The sequence below is a fragment of the Pinus tabuliformis genome, chromosome 7 (genome assembly GCF_031772625.1).
Source record: "Pinus tabuliformis cultivar Carrire ecotype Pingquan chromosome 7, CPIR1, whole genome shotgun sequence".
NCBI classification, from domain to species: domain Eukaryota; kingdom Viridiplantae; phylum Streptophyta; class Pinopsida; order Pinales; family Pinaceae; genus Pinus; species Pinus tabuliformis.
Genome location: NC_142293.1, coordinates 978,254,615 through 978,272,874, shown reverse-complemented (window position 1 = coordinate 978,272,874; position 18,260 = coordinate 978,254,615). Strand labels below are relative to the sequence as shown.

At 32.2% G+C, this 18,260-nt stretch overlaps 1 protein-coding gene across 1 annotated transcript in view; it reads left to right on the top strand.

Annotated features, from left to right (window-relative positions):
* Positions 1–17,203, top strand: part of LOC149250882 (uncharacterized) — a 194,371-nt gene extending 177,168 nt beyond the window's left edge. The window contains exon 3 of the mRNA XM_089453780.1: positions 16,738–17,203. Coding sequence (XP_089309906.1) covers positions 16,738–17,163 — 426 coding nt within the window. The 3' untranslated portion in view covers positions 17,164–17,203. The remainder of the gene's footprint in view (positions 1–16,737) is intronic.
* Positions 17,204–18,260: the final 1,057 nt, after the last annotated feature.

Below are 18,260 nucleotides of genomic sequence, written 5' to 3'. Positions count from 1 at the left end.
ACTAATACTTGCAATTGTCGAATGCATAGTTCAGGGAGGCAAAGTAAGGTAGGGTTGGTTGGGCAAGAAACTCTTCAAATTTTGACTAAGTGTGGGAATAGTGAGGCAAGAGATGAAACCATAACATAAGTTGAAAATGATCACAAACTCATAAATGATAAATGAAACAATAATGAACACTTCACACCAAAAATCAACATGTACCCATTGGAACGATGACAAACTGACACTTACCTCTAAGGTCACACCTAAGATAAAATTTTCGACACAAGCATCGACAATGACAAAACAATGCAATTTTTTTTGGGAATGAGTCCAATAATTGTCTCTATGATATATAAGACCCATTAGTACCAAATTTCCCTCTTAAATATGTGTTATAACTCTCTTACATGAAGTGTGACACTTCCTTAATCAAAAGATGACACTTGGGTTTTCCTCACAAAGGGACTTGGAAACTTGGAGAATAAGCATGGAATGTATTTACTATTAGAAACATAAGCTCACATCGTTAAAGGAGGCTCCAAATTTTGAATATAGGCCAAAATTTGGAGGGTGTTGTAGCAACATCAACACTTTCTGGAACACATAGTTTGTTCCATCAAAGACTAGTACGTTATTTGAAAATTGACATTCCATGATTCCCTGCTGATCTAGCTTATAGTGGTTAAATTTTTCCTCAAGGAACTTGATCTAATATCTATTATTGGGAATCAAAAAATACTAGGGGGGTGAATTAGTACTCTACGAAATTTTACACTTCTTTAAAAATTTGCTCAATAAAATCAATAAAGAAGTTAGAAAAGCATCATGCACATGACATTTGTACATTGTGATTTAACATGGAAACCCTTTCAAGAGAAAAACCACAGAAGTTTATTTTATTATGATGTAAACCTTAAGCCACTACTTCAAATTACATCAAGATTTGTGAGTACCAACTCATAGGATGCCCGAACCCCCTCAAATTGGAAAGCATTGCTTTGCTAGAGTTACCAACCATAGATTTGTATAGGCACCAACCTATTGTAGCCAAGCAAATCTACATTTTGTACATTTTCAAACTGATATCTATGGCTGTCTTTAATTATGAATTATTTAAGTATATTTAAACTATTCTTCAACAACCTCCTTTCTTAATGTGAATTCTCATTCACACTCAACATAACATCTTTAGCTTCATTAAATTTGAATGTACTCACACTTCCTTTTTCTAATTCACACACCTTTAATTTTCTACTACATATTTCAACTAACTACAAGGCTTCCTTCAATTTAATTTACACAGTTTGGCACTCTGTCTCTGCCTCTAAATTTTAATTGAATAAAAAAAATTCAATTCAATGATCTATATTTTATAGATTGTTGCATTTTAATTTCCATGGGAAATCAAATCGCTTATTTTAACCTAAGTAAAATATTCTTTGACAGTATCCACTTGCCCAATCCATGTGACCTCAACAATTTATTTTGGCGTTCTAACTATATTTTATTTAATTTTATGTTCAATGTATTTTGGTACTTGGAATGCCAAATTTGGAATGTTTCACACCCTTAAACTTTAGTGCCTAGCCTTTATATTCCCTAAGGATAGAACCATAAGTTAACACCTAAGGCATTTTAGGTTGAAAACTAATTAACAATGAAAATTTTTTACATCATGAACCCTTGGTGTGAATCCTAAGAATATGCCATGTCCCTTTCCAGGTCATATGTTAATGTCATAATTTGCCACATGGCAATCTTTTAGTGGTTCCATGTGTCACTCATATTTGGCCCACTTGGCCACCCAATAAGGCCATTTCCTCCTACCACATGCCACTCTGTTAGTGGTGACATGTCATCACTCTACCATGTCACTGCCATCTATCTGAAAACTATCACTTTCCTATTGGTCCATGTTGTCTAATTGTTGTCTCGTAGCTAGCTAGCATCCACTTGTCACTTTTATAGAGGAGGTACTGAGTTCCATGTTTTTCATTGATTTCCTTTGTAAATAAAAAATCCTTAAGGGGGCTAAATTCATGTTATACGCCATGCCAAGAAGATTTCCATCTCTTAGAGTTTGTCTTGTGTCATTCTCTTCATCAGTTCTTTCAAGCCAAAAATCACACACTACACCTTCATGACATGCCAAGAAATTGACCAACAAGTGACACACTATTTTTTGTCTCCCAGGTATCGTCAACCATTACAAACTCTGCCAAGTCTTCATCAACTCTTAAATTAAGACCTTTGGAGTGGGATGTGAAATGTCATGTCTGTTGAAGGAATTATATATTCCTTGTGCCTTTTGTCAGCCATAGTATTCACAAATGTAAAAAAATTGCAAACATTTTTACTTTCAAACCACGATGATGTGTCATGCCAACTATCTTATCACATCATCCTCATGCCACGTGTCACCCTATTGGTGGTGCCACATGTCACACGACAAAGTGCCACTTAGACACACAAAGGTTTCAAATATGCATTGTATGTGTCACATTCCTTGTCATGCCACATGTTACCTATCATGTCATGTCATGTGTCTCCTACCATGTTCTCGTTGTGTGTACTTGTCCTCTCAACTAGTTTCCACGTAATCTATATCCTCCAATCATATTCTAACACTTGTCATCTGCCACACCATCTATATGGGAAAAGGGTTCGAGTTCTTGTGTTTTTTTGGAAAAATCCTTCGTCGATTTAAAATGGGCCCAAGTTGAATTTGCATCACTTGTTATGCCCCGCAAATTCCATAATCATGGATTTTGTCAACCGCAAAACCATGACATTTCTAACTTCATAAGGCTTCTTTGATAAATCCTTCATGTCACACTATGAAATCACGTGATAACTAATGGAGACATTTTCCATCCAACACCTTCTGTTTGATGGAGGAACTGTGTCGAACATCAAACTTGAATAAATACTAATCCCTTAGGAATTTTTCAAGGTGTCTGTTGATGGCCAAAAATGACCTCATCAACATTTGGGAAGACCACCCATTTAGAGCCCCAACTAAGATCTTATGCATTGGATTTGGTGATTTTGACTGGTTCTATTGAGCCCAGTTACCCCCTCACCCTTCCTACTGACTTGTGATGTATCTAATTTACAATCAACAAGAAGAGGAAATTGATCTTAACTTCCTGTAGTGCACATGCAAGAAACAAATCCTTAACCTGATATAATGGCTCATCCAAACCATGCCTAAGGTTGCTCCTACGTAAGGACACTTTTGTTTTTTTTAAATGTTAATGCAAATTAATCTAGAATACAAACAACAAAAGGAAATCTAATCTATCCTATATCGAACTCTAGATATAGACCCGATCCAAATCAAGAGCAAAGTGATTTAAAAGAAAGAGGTTTTAACATGCCTCTTCTATGATGAATATCAGACTATTGAAATAGTTCTAATAAATGATATTATTGTTACAAAACATGCTCTATTCAAGTATTTAAAATAGTGAATGATTACCCAACAAAACTAGGAAATAGTTCACTCAATTCCAATGGAAATTAAAGTTATTTTAATGAAAAAATTATGAGTAAATAGTTACTCATAAATTTGATTAAAGCACAAAATGAAATTGAGAAATAAATAACAAACCAATACAACCACAAGATCCATTAGATGATTAAATGAACAATCATTCTCATATCCAACAAAAGTACATAATATGAAACAATTGACACATATATGGCATTGAAAATGACATAATTTGGATTAAAAAATAATGGTACTTGAATACAAATTAAACCTGCAACCTTAACTCTTCTTAACAAATAGATCTTCAATAGTCTTTCCAAAATCATAAGTTCTGCCACTAGAGAAAAGAGCTGCAATAGTGCAAACTTTGCCTCAAATACAAGGATTGCATTTTGAAAAGAAAATACCCAACACTTAGATATGAGTATTTTCTTTGTACTATAAAAATCGTCGGAACATAAGTGCTAAGAGTCTCTAATTTTCTACCAAGAGGAACCATTTCTTCATTCTCAAAATTATTATTTATAGTTTACAAGACATCCCCAAAAAGCAAGAGTTGTTGAAAGATTGGTTGAGTTCTTTGATTTTAGTTGGGAAGAATCTCTTTTTCTTTTTTGATGTCGTAATATCATTGCTTCAAGGTCTATTTTTCTCATCCTCATCAACAAATATCCTGCAAAAACCAATCAAAATTAAAATTGAACCCAATTAAAAATGCACATGAATATATAAAATACCAAATTGAGAAAATTAACTCTCCCGAATTAAAATATAATTAATAAATCAATTCAAAATAAATTTGTCCTTCTCATTGTCTGTAATGATTTATTTAGCTCAAATGACAAACTTGAATGAATTTGCAACAAACAAAAACCTCAACCAATCAAATTTTCCCAAAACAAATTTAGAAAATGATATTTTTGGTACAAATTCGGAGCTCCAACTTTTGCTAAATTTTAAGTATAATGAATTCTCATATTTTCTTCATTTAATGGCCCCAACGTACTCTTTATGATTTTAGCTTTCCAACAACCCGTCCTAGGCCTCATTTGACTAAATAAAACTCAAAATAAAACCTTCCACATTTTAGGTATCAAAAATAATTATTAACCAGAAAATACACAATCACAACAAAATTTGTATCTTTATGATTTTAGCTTTCCAAGAACTCGTCCTAAGCCTCATTTGACTAAATAAAACTCAAAATAAAACCTTCCACATTTTAGGTATCAAAAATAATTGTTAACCAGAAAATACACAATCACAACAAAATTTGTATACATTCGATCAATTTTCTATTTTTATTAAAATCAGACTTAATAAAATCTGAAATTTAAAAATATTAAATTTAAATTTAAATTTATAATATGAACGAAAAGCATGAGTTTCAAAAAAGCATGAGTTTCAAAAAAGATAGGCGTACATGTGAGTATATATTGGGAAGGGAATGGATGGGAAGAAGAGAGCCCATGTGGATGGTGGGTCCCTATATAAATGTCGTTCGGACTCCTCCCATTTCTTGCTTCCATTTATGCCATCTAAAGATGGGATCCGGAGAGACATAATGTTTAAAAAACGGAACCTCCGGGATGGAGAAAGCGAGATACGGTAAGCATGATGTAATACACATGTTTATTTATTTTGTTTTAAATGGTATATATATATATATAATATAATATGGTTACATACAGCTTCTTTGCTGCAGTGGTTTTATATATTGATTAAAAAAAAATTAAAGAACAAATAATTAATAATTAATAAAATGATAATTAAATATTTAAAAAATAATTATATTAAACTAATTAAATTTACAAAATACAAATAAAATACAGTGTTTTACATATTTAAGATTAAGGGCTGAAAATTAATTAAAAATTGGAAAAAATATCATTTTCAAACTATAAGTCCAAATTGAGTGAAATTTGAGTTATTAGAAAGTTCACAATAAATCATACAGAATGATCAAAGAAGGGAAAATAGAGAAAAATCAAAATCCAGCAAAATTAACATTAGAGGGTTCCCATATGGCGGGGAGGGGTTGTGACCACCACAATGGTGACACATGGGGAAGAAGCAATTATCTCTAGTTAAAAAAGTAATCAGTTTAAATTTATTAAAAGGTTTAAGTGATGAATTTCATCAAGCCTTCAAACATTAAAACATTTCTTGAATCTCATATTAATAGATCAAGAAATATAAGTTCTAAAAAGATAAGTACTTGAAACAAACTAAGTCTAAAACCATGAATCCAAGCTTTTAAGGGAATATTTAATTTTATGTTAACCTCATGCAAGTGATGATAGAGATTAGAAGTTTAGAGAAAGCATACATCTATTAATATAAATAGTCTCCCTTACCTGACATCACTTCACTACCAGTGAGCCTGTTGAATACCCCGCTGAAGTTGTCTTAGTACCACACAAACATAGCACCGATGGCAGAAACTCTATTTAGTACTCCAATGGGTTTACTTGTGCTTCCCACACATATGTGCTTTCAACCCTCTTTTACCACCCTTTTAATAATATTTATTTAGAGAATCACTCTTAGTAATTGGGTGAAGAGACGAGGTCGTACAAGATATTTTAAAAGCAGTGAATATAATACTTATAAAATTTTGACTCCCCCATCTTTCACAACAACTATCAATCTAGGGGCTTTTATGTGAAATGGTGGGATGGGTGGGATTCATTGAGTTAGATTGAAGCCAATTCTTTCCTTGGAAAGATGAACTCTATCACTTGGAAAATATGAATGTTCCTCTAGGGGAAAATAATTAAGGTGAGAGGATTCAGAATTCAATAAAGATGTCCCTTTAAGGTAAATGAAAACCCATGAAATTGATAGAGTAAAAATTCTCCATGCATGTCAATCAATGTTGGGTAAGAAAAAGTCTTCTATATAAATTTTTGGTAATATCACCAAAACCAATATGAAATGAAAGTGAAATCGACACACCACAAAAATTTCAAATGAAAAAATTTTTTTTTTAAAGAAAAGTCATATTTAAAAGAAACCCCAACAAAATTATTTATAAAAATGTATCAACAAAAGAATAAGTATGAAGGAAAAAATATATGTTTTTCTTAAGTTGATATTTTGATGAATTAATCTCGCGGAGTTATAGGTAATATGACTTTGAAAAAAAAGACTAGATAGTAGTTATGAGAGAAAATAAAGTCAAATAAGGTGTCCCTCCCCTTGCAAATTTTCTTGTTCCAAAATTAACCCTGCATGAAAACATATTAAATATTTTCTAATAAAAATAAGGTTTGTGAAAAACAAAATAGAGGTTGTGAGATTCCCTGATTTAGCTTATTTGAAATTTGATTAGCATCATAACTTTTTTTTCTTAATGCAAAAACAAGCAAAATGAGGATAATGAACTCTGACTATTAGAAAGTAGGTGCACTAGATTTTCAAAGGAATGCTCGAAGACGTAAAAAAATAGAGCTTTGGATTAGCAAATACTAAAAACAAAGATAAAACAAAAAGCATAAAGAGAGTGGTAGCAAATGAAAGTGAGCATATGAGACTTACCTTTAAGAATTTCGCTAAGGTTTACTTGAAAGATACCAATTTTCTCTAAAAGGATGTAACTTATTCTTTTGATTGTGATTAAAAGTATGAAGAAGTTGCTTTTTACTAAAGATTTCATGTGCCCAAGATTATCAACTTATTGTATCTAAACTAGAGTGAGCATTAAGTTGGGAAAGTAATGAATCATGTTCAAGGAATCAAAAGTAAATAAAAATAGTTAGAAATAAGAATAAAAATCTACCAAAAATGTGCTTCGCTTTGTATTGCAGTTGGGATTATTCCTTTTGCCAGTTATGATTTCAAACATGTTCTTTGTATATGTAAGAATTCTAGTTTTATATCAGCGCCAAAATTTACTTAAAGATATCATGAAAGAAGGCCAAAATCCCAACCTATGTACTAGTCTAAATATAGATAGAGTGGACTTGGACCTTTTCCATAGTGGGCATTAAAATGAAGCAGTATAAATATATTGAAAACATAAGAGAATCATAAAAAAAATATAGATTAACAATGATCCATTACCTTTGCATATTTTGTGTGTTCTTACTAATTTTCCACATTAATACTCATGCATGAAAGGTGTTGCAATTTTATTAGAATGAGCAGTGTTGGAAGATGTCATTAAGAATTATAGGGAAGGATAATCGGGATTGCATCGAAAGCAAGGCCTCCAATCGCCTAATATGACACTAGAGTAGAAATGTGATAGGGGACCATGGGTTAATGTATGGTGATGATTTGTCTCGGCTAACTCGTCTAAAGTCTTTCAAATGAGTGAACACAGGTAAGCTCCAAGAAAGGAGAGTCAGTATGACGGGGAGAGAAGATGACATAAAAAGCACAAAAGGTGAGTTTGAATGCAAGCCACATGAATGATGAGGGACACGCATCTACCACAATGTATGCTTACGCAACCCTATAAAATGATCTTCAGGAGAATGAAAAGGAACCACTTGTAAAAGCTCTGAGAAAAATCTCCAGACTACATGGAATAATAAGGCAAGGGTGTAGGAAAAGAGAATAGAGTGAACTAAAGGGGCCATGTGTCCATGTCACCCTGAAATGGAGAAATCTGGAAAGAAATATTAGAGATGTGCATTAAAAAATCTATTGGGATGGTTGGGTTGCAAGATATGAAAGTAAGAAAAAGGTTCATTGTTCAATTATAAAGAAATGGAAGAAACACATATGGAAAAGGGCCCACATGTTGTGTTTACATTGACCCAAGAACTCAAACTTGGAAGATACAAAAGATATATGTTGAGGGATAGCTAGGATTGAGGGTCTAGGGTCATGTGGAAAGAGAGAAACAAATGTCAATAACAACACAAAAAGAAAGAAAATCCCATGCACATGCGATGTAAAGATTGAATGGTTGTGTACATGTTGAAATTAGAGAAATTTTGAGGTAACAAATGGGCCTCAAAATAAAAATGTAAAAAAAAGAACTTTATAAGAGCCAATAGGATTCAATATGATGATGTCAACCATGGGGGAATATTCACTATTTTGGAGTAAGAAGGTAAAATTACAACAATAAAAAAAATTACTTTTTTCAACTCATATTTTCAACTTATCTCCCTACGATTTTTCTCAAATTTTGGATGGAAGCACTTATTGGATGCATAATTTATTTTTTCATCCAAGGAGTACCCATGTTTCATACTTTCGATTAACTCTACTATATGAAAAATGTGAAATACATGAGAAAACATGATATCCAAGGAGTACCCAGGTTACATACTTTTGATGGACCCTACCATACAAAAATGTGAAATAGATGAAAAACATGATTGCAATCAAGCTTTTCTAAGGTATTTCACATTTTTCATGTAGTAGGGTCCATCGAAAGTATGCAACATTGATACTTCTTGGATGCATAATTAAATTATACATCCAATGAGTGGTCCCGATTAAAATTTGAGTAAAATCGTAGGGAGATAAGTTGAAAATATGAGTTGAAAAAGTAGTTTTTTTTTCTCTCCAAAGAGGTAATCTATTCTTATTGTATTATTTACACTATTATTTCATAATATTCTTTATGAGTTCCATTTTAGACCTCAAAATTTCTCTAATGGTTGTCTTGACGTAAATAAAAAGAGCACAACTAAAAGGAAAAGCACGAGATGAGGATTATGTTAAAGAGGTTTGTCTTGACATGAAAAAAAAATAAAAATCATAGAGGCATGGTAATGGAGAAGGATTATTCTTACCAACTGCTGTAAAATTAATTGTAATTTTATTTTCGCCTTCAAGAACCAGTATTTGATTAAGAATTAAAACTTTAGAAACCAAAGGCATGCGACATAATAGAACAAGAAAAAGGCATGCATTTTGTTACAACTGCATCAATGAAACAAGCAAAGCATGGTTATGACTTCTCTTGTAAATTTTCTGAGCAAAGGAAATATAAAACAAGGCACTCGTACAAAGCACAAAGAATTAAAAATTTTGATGAGTAGATAATTACATCCCTGAACATGTTCATGAGAAAATTTATTATTACAAATTGAATCATTCTTCTCTAGAAAAAGAGAAAGGCATGTTTCTCACTTATTATTTTATCTTCACTATTAGAATAAAATGAAGAGGAAAGAAAATAAAAGCCATCTAACTATACTACTTTTGTTCCTAATCTAATCTAACAAAACAAGATAAATATAACTAAGTATAGTCATATTTCGAATGAATCCATTTAAATTTTTTAATGCCTATACATGTGCACATAACAAACATCAGTAAAAAAAGTAAAAATATGATTAAACTAACAAAAACAAACTTGAATGCAATATGTACATCTATTGCTAACATATCTACAGAATGAAGATTATTTACAATCACTCTCTCTTGAAAAGTTTCCTCCAACCAAAGCTCTATGGGATCATAAAAGTATGGATGAATCTCAATTAATGGTTGAAGTGAATTCGAAAGAAGAGAGGATAATAGGGAAAACCCTAATGATGTGTATTTAGGTGTTACAACCTGTATAAAACTGTTAGTATTATGCACATGAGGCAAAGCATTAGAAATCTTATATTGAATTGAATTTTCCAAGCAAATTTCAAATGGATCTTGAAAGTAAGGATGGAATTTTAGTGAATTGTTTAGAAGCTCTTTAATTGGATTAAGGGGTTGGTTATATTGTGCGTTTACACTCTCAAGCGATGATTCATGTGGAAAATGCATTCTAGAGGAAAGAGTAAGTTGTTAAGGCATGAACATCAAATGAAACTGAACTATTAAAAGCTCTTGATGCTTATGATTACAAGTTTGAAATTCATTTTCACATTATTCCATTTATGCACTATGCAAGTGTTCAATGTTCAAATTCTTAATATGAAAGAATAGAATATACAAGAATCGAATAAAAAAAGTATACAAACCTGAAAATGACCATAATAAATGAAACAAAAACAATAAAAATATATAATTATTTAAAATAATGGTACAAATAGTGTTACAAAACAATTGGGACTGGTTGGAAATATTTTCCTTCCCACCAATATTGATTTGAATAATAAAATCAAGATCAATGCAAGCTTCTATTTGTGGAAATATTGGATGCTCAAGATCATGATAAAAAAATGGAAATTCAAGAAATGTTAGAGTCATAAATAGGAATGGAAAAGTCATTATGACTTGATGGAATTTCAAAATGAAACTCTTCAATAGAAATCTCAATAAAAGGTGAGTCTTCATTTTGAAACCTACAAAAACTATCAGGAACATAAGGAATTGATAATGAATAAAACGACTCACTATCCTCCAAATCTAAATAATCATCATAAATTACTTGGAAAATTTCATTAGCATTCCCTTCCTTTTCATAATATGTATCAAACCAAGAAAAATGATTGAATAAGTTTTCAGCCTTGAAGTAAGAATGGTTATTAAATGACTCTTTATCATAATCAAAACTAATAGGTAATTCATTATTTATAGACTTTATCATAGCTCCTCCATTTTCATGATTATCATTTGTGCAAAGAGGAATTGTTGGATTAATAACAAATGAATTACAACTAGAAAAAATATTAGGATAAAGAGAAAAATGACTATTGGAAGAAATGAACCTGAAAATTTCTCTGCCAGTAGATTCTTCTTCATTTTTCAAAACATAATTTTTAGATTTCTATTCTTGTATTTGGATGATCACACCTTGTTGAATATTAACACATGGATGCCTGAATATTTGTGACTCATCATCAATTTTAGCATGAAAGCATTAAAAAAAAATTGCGCAAATTACATAATGTTGAAATTTTCAATTTTCAATTTGTCTTACTGATTTGTCTGCTGAACATTGTTTGCTAAATTTGTTGCTTGTTGATTTTCAGATTTATTAGTAGCTAATTCTTCAAGTATGTTATTCATATTTTCCTAAAGCTGATTGTTAAGTACTTCCACGCTTTGTGATTGTAGACTAGTAACATGAGAGAGAGAGAGTATCACAATATTCATTATCTTGTATATCATTAGATTGTTCAAGATGAATTAATATTTGCACATTAACTGAATTATCATGATCAACAGATTCAACTTGAGCATCATCAACTGATTCATTAACAACAACTTGTTTTACAGGATCATTATTAATATGATAGGTAGTCTTTACAAGTTATAGGAACTTATAGTATATGGCTAATGCAATTTTATCATGATTGTCATGTGCATATTCAATAGATGAATCTTTATTCGTGTTAATAGAAATAAGAAGTGGCACATCAAATCTTTAAATTGTTTCATTATATGGATTTGAAATAGAGCGAAAGAAAAGTGATATCTACAAAACATTTTGTAAACTCTTCCTCTAAAGGTTAATCTTTAAATTCAAATTTTAAAGAGGTCAATTTAAATCTAAGAAAAAAGTCACATATGTTTTCATGTTCAAATATTCTCAGATTCTCAACTTCATCGCATACCTGTTCATAGTTGCAATCCTCAAATGCATGAAGGAAAATTGTTACAAACTCATCCGAATTTTATATGGAGGAAAATTGTAATAATATACACTAGCCTTTTGCCAACCTTACCAAAGTGAGAGTAAAAATCATGCACATCACACCTTCAGCAATGTCATAATAATTACAATTTAAAATAAATTGAAGAATGTGATCAAAAGCAGAGACATTATCTTCACCATTAAATTTCATTTTTGAAAAGAGGTTTACTATATTTAAAGGAGTGGTGTGTTAGAAAATTATGTATTACGGAGCAATGTAACACATAAAATATTGCAGAAATATAAACACAGAAAATGCATAAAACAAGAGAGACACATATATACGTGGTTCACCCAATTTGGGCTACATCCACGGAGAAACAACCCGCCCTTCTTGTATTATATTATCCAGCAACCTGAAGAGTTACAACCTACAGCAGATCCACTGTAACGCCCTCTTCGCTCTCAATCTCCTCTCTCTTTCTCACTTAGAATACCGATCTACCTAGACGCAATACAATTCCCTCATATATGGTGAGGGGTTTCCTTCTAGGGCAAAAAACCCTAAACTAAACATAACTTCTACCGTTAGATCATCTGCCTAATAAACGACCCAGATTGACTAGAAACTACTAGACTTTTACAAGGCAATTTTACATCTATTTTTAGCTTTGGGGGCGCTGCCCCCGAACCCCCACCGAGGGACCGCTGGCCCTCGGACCCCCCAGCTGGGGGGGATTAGTCCCCTCGCATGGTGGGGTGTACAACATTCTTGGGGTATACATCCAGCTGAAACCTTTGAATACAAAAGATAATCAAGCTCCACACCCAACATGGTGGCCAGTGGAAGCCTAGTGAAGCATATCCAAATAGGTAGTTTATAAGGAACCATTGCAAAGAGATAAAAAAATTAAAACATAATGTTAGCCCTTCTTTTAGCGCCAAAAATGTTGATGGAAAAAAATGAACTCATCAACATTGGGGAAGACCATCGAGTCAAAGCCCCAACTAATCTCTTATTCATTTGATTTGGTGATTCTGACTGGTTCTATTAGGTGTAGTCACCCCCTCACCCTTCATGTAACATGTGATGTATCTAATTCACAATCAACAAGAAGAGAAAATCAAACTTACCTTGCTGCAGTGCGCATGCAAGAAAGCAATCCTTAAGCTGATTTAATGGCTCAGCTAAACTATACCGAAGGTTGCTCCTACATAAGGATATTTCTAAAAATTCTTTTTAAATGAAAATGCAAATTAATCTAGAATGCAAGCAACAAAGGAAAATCTAATCTATCATATCTTGATTAGAACCAGATATAGACCTAATCCAAACCAAGAGAAAATTGATTTAAAATAATGAGGATTTAACATACCTCTTTTATGATGAATATCAAACTATTGAAATAGTTTTAACAACTAATATATTTATTAAAAAGCATGTTATTTTCATAGATTTAAAATAACAAATGATTAGCCATCAAAACTAGGAAATACTTAATTCGAGTGGAAATTAAAAATATTTTAATGAAAATTTTATGAGTAAATAGTTACCAAAAAATTGATTAAAGCACAAAATCAGATTGAAAAATCAATAACAGACCAATAAAACAACAAGATCAAGTAATTTAACAAATGAACAATTATTCTCATACTTAACAAAAGTGCATACTATGAAACAATTAACACATATCTTCCATTGAAAAGGACATAGTTTGTATTAAAAAATATTATTAATTGAATACAAATTAAAACTAAAACCTTAGCTCTGTTTTCTAAATAGATCTCCCACAAATTTTCCAAAATCATGAGCTCTACCACTAGAGAAAAGAGTTGCAATAGTGCAAACTCTACCTCAAATACAAAGATTGCATTTTGAAAAGAAAATCCCCAACACTTAGGCCCAAGTAAACATTTTTTCCTCTGTACCTATATAAAAAATCCTTTACTCTCTACCTATATAAAAAATCCTCCTAAGAGAAGTGTTAAGGGTCTTTAATTTACAATCGAGGGAACTCTCTCTTCATTTTCCAAATTATTATTTATAATTTATAAGAAATCCCCAAAAAGGGAGAATTGTTGAAAGATTAGCTGCGATCTGTAATTTTATTTAGGAAGAATTCATTTTTCTTCCTCGCTGGTGCAATCTCATTTCTTCAATATCTATTTTCATTAGTCTCTTCAACAAATCTCCTGCAAAACCCAATCAAATTAAATTTGAAACCAATTAAAAATGCGCATGAAAATACAAAATACCAAAATGTGAAAATTAACTCCCAAATTAAAATCTAATTAATAAATCAAATCAAAATAAATGTGTGCTTCCCATTGATATATGTAATGATTTCTTTGGCTTAGGAGGACATAATTAAAGGAATTTGTAACAAGAAAAAGCCTCAGCTAACCAAATTTTCCCAAAACAAATTTAGAAATTTTTATTTTTGGTATAAATTCGAAGCTCCAACTTTTGCTATATTTTAGGTAGATTTGCTTGATTTAATTCCCCAACTTATTCTCCATATTTTTGGCTTTCCAATAAACCATTATGAATCTTATTTTTCTAAATAAAACTTAATACAAAACTTTCCAAAATTTAAATATCAAAACTAATTATTAGCTGGAAAATGCACAGCCATAACAAAAGTTTTGAGCATTTTATTAATTTTATGTTTTCATTAATTTTTTATTAATACCAAACTCACTAAAATTTAAAATTTAAAAATATTAAAACAAAATTAAAATTTATGAAAATGAAATTAAAATTAATAAAACAATATAAACTAAAAATATCAAAAAGAAGCCTTTCAAACTCAACCTCAGTTTTAAAAAATCATGAGACATTATATTGGATGGGAGTACATGGAAGTATATATTGGGGAGTGAATGAATGAGAGTATATATTGGGGAGCAGTGATCAAGTTTGAAGGGCAGGTCTTAATTTCATTTAGAAGGGCACATATTCAGGTTGCACTTCTATAATGAAAAGCATAAAAAAAAAGAGCAATTCAATTGACAACAGTAAATTATTTTCAAATTTATTTTTATTTTTTCACAGGAAAATGGTGGAACAACCACCCCATGGATGTTTTGTATAAGGCAGATTTGATATGAGCCGCAACTAATATATCGGATGCATTTACCATTAATGGATAAAGACGAGACCTATATTCCTGCTCCAGTTCAGATAAGGATTAATTTTGTAGGAAATTTTTGCGACTAGAACGTTCAAGCCAATATACAAGTAGTTCAATCAAATTTAAGTTTATTGCATGAATGAAAAAATTCAGTAAAATTCTAAACAGGTTGAGGATTCAACAAAAGAGTGTACAAAGGTGTATATGTTTTTGGTATTTCCTTTTTTAATATGAAAACATACCAGGAATTGGGAACCCGCAAACAAATCAAATCCAGTATGTTAGGAACCCTGTTGAATGCTCTCCTCTCCAAGCATAAATCGTGCTTAAACCTTGCTTGACAGGCGTTTGTTGAATGATGAATCTATGCTCCTCTCCAGCTTAAATCGTCGTCAAACCTTGCTTTGGGCAGCGTTCAGGCACAACCTAGTGAAATTACAGACCTAATACATGGCCCATATTGACATCTAGTTGCTATCAATTGAAACTACCAAATGTAATGGTATCAAAGGGTAATTATGACATAATAATTAATAAGAACTTCCATCATATGCACAATTAGAAAAAACAACTCAAAAAGAAATTGTTGTTTTTAAAATGAGAGCAACTCAGAAATTGCCAAATGTAATGGTATCAAAAGGTAATTGTGACATAATAATTAATAAGAACTTGCATCATATGCACAATTAGAAAAAACAACTCAAAAGGAAATTGTTGTTTTTGAAATGGGAGTTTCTCAAATGGGATTTAAGTTTTAACATGAAAATAAATTTACAAATTCAACATTCCTAAAATTCTAATTTCAGAAAAAATGAAATTTAAAAAAAAGGTTGATAATTTGACAACACTTCTTAAAATTTTTTAAGATATTATTCCAATTTTTTTTTAAATGACAAAAATCAATTTTTAAATTTTTTTTGACTGGTAAAATTTTCTCCCTACTTCTCTGACGTGCCAGAGACCCTTTGAAAGGCTCTGACGTGTTCAATTTTGATCCCTGTTGGGGAGTGAATAAATGGGAGGAAGGGGAAACTCCTAAGAACAAGTTGCTAAGACAATGATTGCCTTAATGATTCACCAACATGCATGCATGGTCTAGATGGCATGTGCATATCTCCCAACGAACTGATAATTTTTTCCAGCAGTTTGGCCATGGACCATTCATTTTCGGATAGCTCCATCTTTCCGACGTCGTCAGGCCTGACCAATTTGACTTTAAACGTATATAGTTAATGCAGTGAGTGAATGTAGTTGGTGGGAAATATACTTCAAACTTAGCTAGTCCAGCGGGAATTTTCAAAATTTGAAATTTGAAATGAAATATGAGAGGGAGGGCAGCATGAAAATTTTGAAAATCCGCAGCAATCGCCCCTCATATTGTGTTTCGGAAAAACGAAATGTGTAGCTTGGCTTACCTTCGCGACTAAACTGCGCCAAGCCAGAACACCAACAGCTGCTACAGGTTCCGGATAACAGACATTACAATTTTATGCCTCGTAGCCGTTTTGATTTCATATTTTTTAGTTTAGATCGATTGATTTGTAGCAAGATCTATGGATCCCAACTTCCACTTAAAATTGCATGGATCGAACTCTTACCAAGTATTTGATCATACCGTGATGCATTGTTTCTTTGTGCAGGTTACCACGTCAGCTGAATTGATGGCAAGCGAAGAACAAGTGAAACCCCTAGAGGAAGCTGTGAAGGTTACCGAGATTGAACCCATGATTGAAGGGCCTACTGAAGAAGAAGCTCCTGCCTGCAGTCCCACACAAGAAGTTCCCGCGGCCGAGAAAAAAGTAGATGAAAGCCCCCCCATCGTAGAGAAATCTGCAGAGGAAATAACTGTAATGCTGCATGCCTCGGAGCTTGAAGCAGAATCGGCCCCGGTGGAATCCGACGAAGTGTCAAAACTCAACGATTCCACCAAAATGCCCGAACAAGCCGAACCTGCAAAACGAGAGACTGTTGGTCAACCATCCGCCGAGGGCGTGGGCGTTGAAGAAAAAGCTGAAGGAGCTCCCACCGAAGAGAAGGCCGAGGTTGAGGGTAAGTCTGAAGAATAGGTTAATAGGTATGGAAGGCAAATAAATAGATCTGTGAATGTGCCAATGGTGGGTGTAATAATATGGACCATATTCAGTTTACTTCATTCCAGTTTAACTCGTGGTCTCTTCTACTATTAGTTGAAGAGGCTAAACGATCCTGTCGACCTTTCTCTCCCATATTCAATGTTAAGTTTGTACAACCGTTTCAAAATATTGGTACCAGAGGTTGTATGACTCGTATATTTTTGGTTAAGCTCAAATGAACTGTGTGCCATACAAACTTATCATAACATTATACAAGACTTGCAATGGAGGTGGATTTTTTATTTTTCAAATGAGATTGTTTTTAAATGTTTGAACGGTGTGTTTTTGCTTCAAATTTTATGTGAGTATTCGCTGAGTTCAAGAGGAATGAATATGTGCAATGGATTCGTGCTTTTCAAAGACACTTTGCCCTCGTTTTCTCCAGTGAATTCACACTTTGTAAACGTTTTTATTTGATTCCTCCCTCACTGTATGTTTAAATTGTGTTTTATATGATAGCAGGTTATTTGTGACCTGGGAGTGAACTCGATAACGCTGTAAATAATAACTTCAAAATTTTCATTTTCACTTGTTTTCGCTTTTACTTTACTGGGTGACTGATGAGATTGCGTTAGGCTTGTTTATTATTTTTAATTTTAAAAACAATATATAATAACCGAAGCATATGTAATTGGTTATTAGTTTACATTTTAAAAACAATACGTAATCTCATTTTCATTTTCATTTTCCATTCATCTTTTTGTATTTTTGTCATTATAATTCTTCCCATAGATAGATCGCCCTAAACTTCGGGTGAGTGATGTTTGTAAAAGTTTCAAGTAGTGACGTTCAACTGCAAAAATGGAGCCAAAGAATTTGCAATATGGTCGAACGCAACTTTGAGTTTGTGTAAAAATTAGGAGTTAATATGATGGGTATGTGTTGTATATATGTTTACCAAAATAGAAAGCATTTCATTCATGCATTAGCCATTCATGTATAATGTATATTATATATATTGTATGGTATATATGTTGATAAAGGGTAAATATTTTAAGTTGTAGGTAATGAGAATTGATTTTTTTCTCAAT